Here is an 8,521-nt window from a genome sequence, read left to right on the forward strand (position 1 = left end):
ACTGGATTAAATTTGATCACAACCAAAATAAAGGAAACACCAGCGTAGTGTCTTAAAAGGGTGTTTGGCCACCACGAGCTTCCACAACAGCTTCAATGCTCCTTGGCTTAGAGTCTATAAGTGGACCTAAACCATGCCAGGAAAATGTGCCCCACAGCATGACATATTATTTGTAGCCCTCGTTTACTCAAGTGTTTCCTTTATTTTGGCAGTTACTGGTTGCCTACAGTCGGGAAGGCCGTGATTTGGCCAGTATGCGCGCCAGATATACAGCTTGTTGCGTTTGTGGCCATAGACATATAATCCACAGAGTTTTGGAACCTCTTACCCTGGCAATTTGACTATTCAACTGATGGGTACACTAGCAATGGCTGCCAGTCCTGATTTGAATGGACATTTATATGGATTATATTTCTATGGTTGGTTGTAGCTGTCTGTTTGACTTGTGCAAATTTCAAAAGACAATTGCAGGAAAAATTTAAAGTTTGGAAAGCAAATGCATACCACTGAAAAGAGAAGACTAGTCTATCTGTAGAACCAATAGAACAACTCCCAGCAACAGCAGCACTGCTTTTCAAAGTAGCTCGAGATGAGCTGTTGCCAAAAGGAGCACATCGGCCATAACCATGAGTAGTATCCTATGGCTACATCTTCATCATTAGGTGGGTCAGTGTGCCACTGGACATGTCATTTAGTAGCCTACTGTAGCCTATAATATATATATATATATTGTCTCCTAATATTGTACAATGTGTGTGTTGCTTCATTGGTCTGGGCTGTTGTTTGTTTGAATTCAAGACCAGATTGATCTCAGTCTGTCAGTGTTAGAGTAGACACTAATTTAGATCATTTGTGTGGTATTAAAAAAGATTCAGCTAATGTCTTTTATCATGTAAATTACATAGAATTGCATGAAATGCGTTTTGTAAAATGCCAAAAAATGATTGAGACCTGCTAACAGATGATCCCCATTTGTGGAAATCCTAAAAACGTCTCTGCTCAACTGTAGCCTATGTCACATGACAAATGTTATTATGGCTTTATTAAGAGAGGGACTTCTCTGCACCAAGATGCATCCAATTGCAGGGACTTGTTTACAGCATATGATGGTGTGGGGGGGGGGGTTCATTCGTCCCTGGTCAGAACACCCTGGCTGTGGTCCTGCTATAGTGGTGAAGTGCCCTACAGTGCAGGTTCAATTCCAGTCCAGTTCTGTCTCTGTCTCTGTCTCTGCAGCACCTTAGACATCCTCCTGAGGATGTTCCTTCCTTGTGATGGTGTCTTGGTGTTCTCAGGTTCTAGATAAGAGTTCTACTGTTGGATTATCTAATGGCTCACAATAACATGAATAGTATATATGGGTCACACAGCACAATTATTTTCATGTTCTACACTCTTAGAAAAAGGGTTCCAAAGGGGTTCTTTGGCTGTCCCCATAGGACAACCCTTTTTTGTTCTAGGTAGCACTGTTTTTTCTAAGAGTGTAGGTCTCTAGGGTTCTACTAATCACAAAACCTCTGCATGTTGCTGTTGTCTCTACGGGTGGGGCTGTTGTCAAGGAAACGGTCGCAGGGGAACTCAATGAGGTCTCCCCCTTCCTCCAGTGTTCCAAGCCGTGGTGCCCGGCTGCTCTGGAAACTGGTAAAGTCAGTCGACACAGCCGCCGTCGTTGCCATGGAGCCGCGGAACGGTCGCCGCGTGGAGTACATGTGACGAACATGCACCGCCGACTTCCTCCTTTTCAGTTTCCGCCTCAAACTCTGCCCTAGCCAGGCTCCACCAATCACCAGCAGGAGGATGGCGTTGACGGCCAGCGTTGCAATGGTGACCAGGTGGAGATCGGAGGTCAGTGTCCCTTGGCGACGAGACTCCTCTGGGAGAGTGACCAATCCAGCGCAGTGGTCCCTGGGCGCCACCTGACACACGGCCCCTCCCACCACCCCCTCCACACACACCATGTAGGTGACTTCTGGGCGGAGTTCTCGTAACATCACCGACCGCGCCCCGCCACGGGCATACACATAGCGAGGGAAACGGCCAGATGTCCCGAACCGGTCGAACAGCAAGCGGTAGTGGACCTCGTCTAGTCCCTGTCCGGCTCCCGGTGTGAATCGGAGGTGGTGGCGTGTGGTCCAGTGGACTGTGGCCGTGCTGGAGGCAACCTGGTCGACGGTCACGTTGGTGAGGAAGTGACGGTTGAACATACAGGGGTCTGTCATTACAGGTAGACCATACTCCTGACTGCCTCTGAGAAGGTCAAACCGCTCCTCTGAGGTGGTGAGGAGCTCTGTGATTGGTCCACTGAGACGGTTTCCATGGCTATTTTGGCTGTCAAGTGTCTGAGGCACGGTTGTGGTTGGGGCCGTGGGGTTGATGAGCGAAGGGGCTTGTGTTTGAGGAATGCCACGGCCCAGAACGGAACCCCGCCTCCCTTTCTCATGCTTCCCAGCAGAAGGTCGCGACCTGGGGCTGGCGGATATTTTCTTCCTCCTTTTCCTGTCCAACGACAGGGATTTGTCCCGCTCCTCTGGCCCTCCCTGTTCCTGTTGGATACCTACCTCCTGTTCTCCCTCCTTTCTCTCCTCTTCCTCTCTACCCCTGTTCTCTTCCTCTATTGCCTTCATCTCCACTCCTTCTCTACTCCCAATTCCCCTCAGCTCTTCTACATCCTTCCTCACCTCCCCCTCTCTCATCATCCTCTCCTCCACCTCCTTCTCCAGGACCCCCCCACCTCTGCTCTCCTCAGGCCCAATTTGGGTCTCACACAAGTGGCTCCAATTCCCTTGGGGCTGTAGCTGGGAGCTGTTGACATAATCCAGATACTTCCCCTTCAGTGTCGCTGGGTGATGACACTGCACGAAAACGGTCAGCAGCTTCCCTTGAGAGTGCGCAGACGTCATCCACTGTTTCAGCTCGCTCAGGCGGCAGTCACACGTCCAGTTGTTGCCATGGAGATCCAAATTGTAAAGGCGGCTGTTGAGGGCGAAGATGTGACCGGAGAGGCTCGTGAGCCGGTTGTCTTTGAGTTTTAAAACCCTCAGATGCTTTAGTTCTTTAAAAGCCATCGGGTTCACGGTGGAAATGTGGTTGCGACTAAAGTCCAGCTCCTCGATTCGCTCCAGCGGGTCAAGAAGTCCCGCGGGAATATCTTCCAGCTCGTTCCCATCCATCAGAAGCTCTCTCAGGCTTGACAGCCCCTTCAAAGCCTGGCTCTCCAACCGGGAGATGTTGTTATTGCTGAGGGATAGTTTAGATAGCTTTTTCAGATTTTGAAAGACGTGGTTTCCGACGTATTGTATTTCATTTTCAGAGAGCAGCAAGGTAGACAGTGACCTGAGCTGGGAAAATGTAAATACATTACGCACGGCCGCCTGTTTGTTCTGCGCCAGGTTGAGAAAGCGCAGTTTGATGAGCTTGGAGAAGGCATTTCTGTGAATGTGGCTGAGCTGGTTTGATTCTAGATGGAGATAATGCAGATTAGTCAAGCTCTTGAACACCGAGTCCTGTAACAGTTCTATGGCGTTCCCATCCAACCTCAGCCTCACAACGCTCTCTAAGTTACCAAACAGCTCTGGAGTGATCTTCTTCATGTTATTGTTATTGCCATACAAAGTTGTCAGTTTTTTCAGTGACTGTAAAGTTCCTGGGGGTATTGTTGATATCAGATTGTTGCCCAAATACAGCTCCTCCAATTTGGAGAGCTTTTCAAACGCTTTAGGGTGAATGGTCTGTATTTGATTATACTGTAAGTTCAACCTTATAAGATTTCCATACCGAGTGAAGTCGAAGGCAGAGATGTTACCGATGAAGTTTCCCCCGAGGCTGAAGACAAGTACGTCCTCTGGGACCTGCGAGGAGGGCACCTTGGGTACCGCGCGAAGCCCTCGGTTTGTGCAGAGGAGGTGCTGCGCGTGCTGGCAGTCGCAGCGCTCGGGACAGAAGCCGCTGGCGGGTGAGGGTGAGAGGAGCCCATCACAGGAAAAAAGGAGAAAGCAGATGACTGCCACAAAATTACCGCTATCCATTCCCAAACGGCAGTTTGCAGCATTCCCCTTTGTGTTTAAGTGCAGTTACCCCGACTCTCCACTCGCACTTTCGCATCTGATACATCCATTATCCACTTGTTGCTCCATAAAATGGGGAGAGGAAGTTTCTCTGCACAAAGTTCAGTGTGCAGAAGTGTCTGGATCCATGGTTATACAGCGTTGTCCATATACTAAGTTAATTTGTGCGCTGCGATGTTATGCCATGTGAGGAACGCTCACCTCCCCAGAATGCTCCATCCCCCAATTGGTCATCTGGTGCAAATTACAGACGTCCGCAAAACGCAGGGTTCAGGCGCAGAGCACACACACACACTCACACACACAAATGCTCAGCCCCTCCCCCGCAACTCCCATCCCAGCCAAGACCAGATGTGGACAGCGCCTGGCGCACAGGATACAGAGCTGCGCACGCAAATACGCACAAGCGCGCGCATGAACACACACATGTGTCACACACACACACACACACACGTCCTCTGAAACTAATCAAATGCGTGGGAGAAAGGTACGCATATATCTTGTTGTATTCGAGGCAGAGAGAGAGAGAGAGAGAGAAAGACGTGACCGAACCCTTAGACCAAGTTTTCTGCACGCCCCCACACCACCGGGGGTCGCGAGGCAGGATTCTTTACTTGGTATAGAGAAAGCAGACGGGAAGCCTTCCTTCCCACAAGTGTCCCCCTGACTGACTCGGCCCCCCTGACTGACTCCCTCCTCACATACGGTTCAAAGTGCATAATGGAGCTGTAGAGGCAGCCCATCACCAGAGGAAGAAAAGACAGAGAGTGTGGAACTGATATAACCTAGCTCACACAAAAGAACACCTTAAAACTGTGTTACTGCTGGTATTAATACACTTCTACAAGATAGAGAATATCGAAGTATGAGAAAAATAGAGAAAGATATCCTGCAGGTCATTTACCCATGCCCTCATCAATGAACACCAGCTAATTCAAGATGGCCGGTCGGGGGGGGCTCATTCAAAAACACATGGTTTAAATTATACAAGAGGAATTCAGGTCATGGTGCCTGTGATGAGACTACAGACCACTGCCAAATCATTGTTTAGGATCTCATCTTGAAAGGCTGGGTACAAAGCATGGTCTATGTAGTGAGTGTTCAGTGCAGTGAGCCATGTAGCAGACTGTAGGCTGTAGGTTTCAGTGTAGTCATGTAGTGTACTGTAGGTTGTAGTGTAGTCATGTAGTGGACTGTAGGTTGTAGTGTAGTCATGTAGTGGACTGTAGGTTGTAGTGTAGTCATGTAGTAGACTGTAGGTTGTAGGTTGTAGTGTAGTCATGTAGTGGACTGTAGGTTGTAGGGTGTAGTCATGTAGTGGACTGTAGGTTGTAATGTAGTCATGTAGTAGACTGTAGGTTGTAGTGTAGTCATGTAGTGGACTGTAGGTTGTAGTGTAGTCATGTAGTGGACTGTAGGTTGTAGTGTAGTCATGTAGTGGACTGTAGGTTGTAGTGTAGTCATGTAGTAGACTGTAGGTTGTAGGTTGTAGTGTAGTCATGTAGTGGACTGTAGGTTGTAGGGTGTAGTCATGTAGTGGACTGTAGGTTGTAATGTAGTCATGTAGTAGACTGTAGGTTGTAGTGTAGTCATGTAGTGGACTGTAGGTTGTAGTGTAGTCATGTAGTGGACTGTAGGTTGTAGTGTAGTCATGTAGTGGACTGTAGGTTGTAGGGTGTAGTCATGTAGTGGACTGTAGGTTGTAATGTAGTCATGTAGTAGACTGTAGGTTGTAGTGTAGTCATGTAGTGGACTGTAGGTTGTAGTGTAGTCATGTAGTGGCCTGTAGGTTGTAGTGTAGTCATGTAGTGGACTGTAGGTTGTAGGTTGTAGTGTAGTCATGTAGTGGACTGTAGGTTGTAGGTTGTAGTCTAGTCATTATACTGTGTAATGCTGCTTACTGTGTGTGAGGATGTCGAATAGCATAGCTTCCTGATAGGTTGGCTTTCTTAGGACGCCCAATTCACATTTGCCACAAATTGGTCTTTTGACGATCAGATCGTTTGCCACTAATTGGTCTTTATGATCAATCAGATCAGATCTTTTGCCCATAATTGGTCTTTATGATCTAGAATTGGTCTGCCTGTGTAAACGCAGCCTTAATGCCCCACAGCCTGTATCAAGAGGTTTCTATCTTGATGACGCAAGAGGAAGTGCACTTGTAGAGTAACCACAACCTCCAGACCAGAGTGAAAGAAGTAGTGGTGTAACAATCACCAAGACAACCTGTGAAAAATGTACGCCATCTTTTACCACAGAACATGAAATATATTCTACAGGAGCACTGATCTGGAGACAAGGTTGTCATTAAACAGTGCTCACACACCCCCACACAGACAGTTGTGCACATGCACTGCACACACACTGACACACATGCACGCATGCACAAATACACACACAAATGATTTAACCATCCTATGAAAGCAAGTGATGCAATTTTTGTATCTATAAATTCCTAGGATTGCTGACAGTGAGGTAGAGCCCATAAGAGCATTAGTCCAATTCTCATACATGTCTATTAGAGATCACAGTGAGTAATGTCTCCCAACAAATCTGGGATCAGGGGTGCTCAGGCGCCCCTGCTCCAGCGAGGTCATTTCCTGTCTAGCCCTTCACATGAATTTTTCTCTCAGTCTGTCAGACTGATGGGAGGAAGATCTCTCTCTCCCTCTCTTTCTCTCCATTTCTCTTTCTCTGTACGCACAAGTGTGCGCTTGCGTGTTTGTGTACATGTGTGTGTGTGCCTGTGTGTTCTAGGACTGAGAAGGAGATGAGAGGAAGCATTTATAAGGCCAGAGCTCTGTCTGAGCCCAGATACAGCCCTGGTTCGTCCTTTATCAACCTTGCGTACATTTCTTACTAAATTCTGGCGTACGTGGATATTCTGGGATTTGTGTGTACCACAAATTATTGGGATTTATCAAACTGTCACGTGCAACATATACACATGTTTACATTGATAAATCAGAGCAAAATTGTATTTGTACCTACAACCAATATAAATGGACAAAGCCATTGATCACATGACACCATTCATTCATACGTGAAGATTCGAAAACCCATTGAAGCCAAATGAAGACGTTTAAGATGGCGTCTTATGGAGACGTAACATGCGCAGTTTGAGCTACTCCAGGAAGTACGGCTGCAGGCTAGTTCTTTTTTCCCCTCCCACTGAGTAACTCAAGTTGAAGGCCGACCGAGTACTGCAGGCTGCCATTAGGGACTAAATTATCCTTATAACTTCTGACAACAGCGCCTTCCATTCACATTTTATGGTAACAAAAAAAAAAAAATCTTTGATGTATGATTTGGAGATGTTGGAACTGGGCCATCATAGTTCCTAAAAGAAAGTGCAATGGCAAATTTGATCACATTTCTGTAAAGTTGTGGGCAGAATGTTGCAGCGACTTTTCCAAACTAAATATAGTCCACACTGGCCGTGCATTCTGTAAAATTGATTATCCTTTCAAACAATTTAAAAGAAAATGCTACAGCCCACACTTCTATGTAAAATATGAACTGTTGTTCAATATTTTGTTTATCAATACATGATAATGCGTTTCTATCTCCTGCTTTGGTATAGGCCCTGAAATGAAATAGGGCAGGCTACGTACACTTTTCTGTCAAGTTGAAAATTGATAAAGACCAATCTCTTTGGGGAAACAGGCACACACAAGGTTTGGAGTATTGTTGTGTGAACTCACCTTTGATAAATGACCCTGGATCAGTGGGGGGGGGGGGGACACACTGTCTGTACTGCTGAGCTATTAACCCACATTTAGTTTTTTGGGGTTATTAAACAACTAATTGACCAATGTTGGTTCAATTACTTGAATTGCATTTAGACCTGTTTTTTTGTGAGCCCAATGCACCACTTCTCTAGAGAGAAATCAAATCATTCACAAATGTTTTGGCAACAATTTAAATGTTTTAGGCAACTGAATGTTCACTATTTTGGCCTTTGGAATTTCCATTAAAAAGCTAAAAAAGTATTTTTATGTCATTGTATTTCATAATGCATTTAATGTGATTCTTTTTTAATAATCGAACGGAAACCGAAGCGACCTATAAAAGCACTAATTGCTCAGCACTAACTGTCAGTGAAGTGTCATGAGTGACGCTAACAGAGTAGGATATTTCACTGTCATTAATGATCAGAGCTTCACACAGATACCATATAATTGCATGATTTTGTAAATGACTCTAGTTACAAATGAGTGTAGAAAAGCCCTTTGTAATGAGGTTAGTCAATGTTAGTTATGAGGCAGTGGAGGCTGGTGGGGGGAGCTATAGGAGGACAGGCTCATTGTAAAGACTGGAATGGAATAAATGGAACGGTATCGAACACATCAAACATATGGAAACTAGATGTACGACTCCGTTCTATTCCAGCCATTACAATGAGCCCGTCCTCCTATAGCTCCTCACACCAACCTCCACTGGTATGAGGGTAGTGT

At 46.1% G+C, this 8,521-nt stretch overlaps 1 protein-coding gene across 1 annotated transcript; it reads right to left on the bottom strand.

Annotated features, from left to right (window-relative positions):
* Positions 1-1,017: 1,017 nt before the first annotated feature.
* On the bottom strand, positions 1,018-4,383 carry LOC115175471 (TLR4 interactor with leucine rich repeats-like). Its single transcript, XM_029734707.1, has one exon. It carries the CDS (start codon positions 4,023-4,025, stop codon positions 1,503-1,505), a length of 2,523 nt encoding a protein of 840 aa, XP_029590567.1. The 5' UTR covers positions 4,026-4,383; the 3' UTR covers positions 1,018-1,502.
* Between the last annotated feature and the right edge of the window lie 4,138 nt (positions 4,384-8,521).

The sequence above is a fragment of the Salmo trutta genome, chromosome 36 (genome assembly GCF_901001165.1).
Source record: "Salmo trutta chromosome 36, fSalTru1.1, whole genome shotgun sequence".
Lineage (NCBI taxonomy): Eukaryota > Metazoa > Chordata > Actinopteri > Salmoniformes > Salmonidae > Salmo > Salmo trutta.

Coding starts and splice junctions, on each gene's coding strand:
- LOC115175471 (XM_029734707.1), bottom strand. CDS start 4,025: ATGGATAGCGGTAATTTTGTGGCAGTCATCTGCTTTCTCCTTTTTTCC.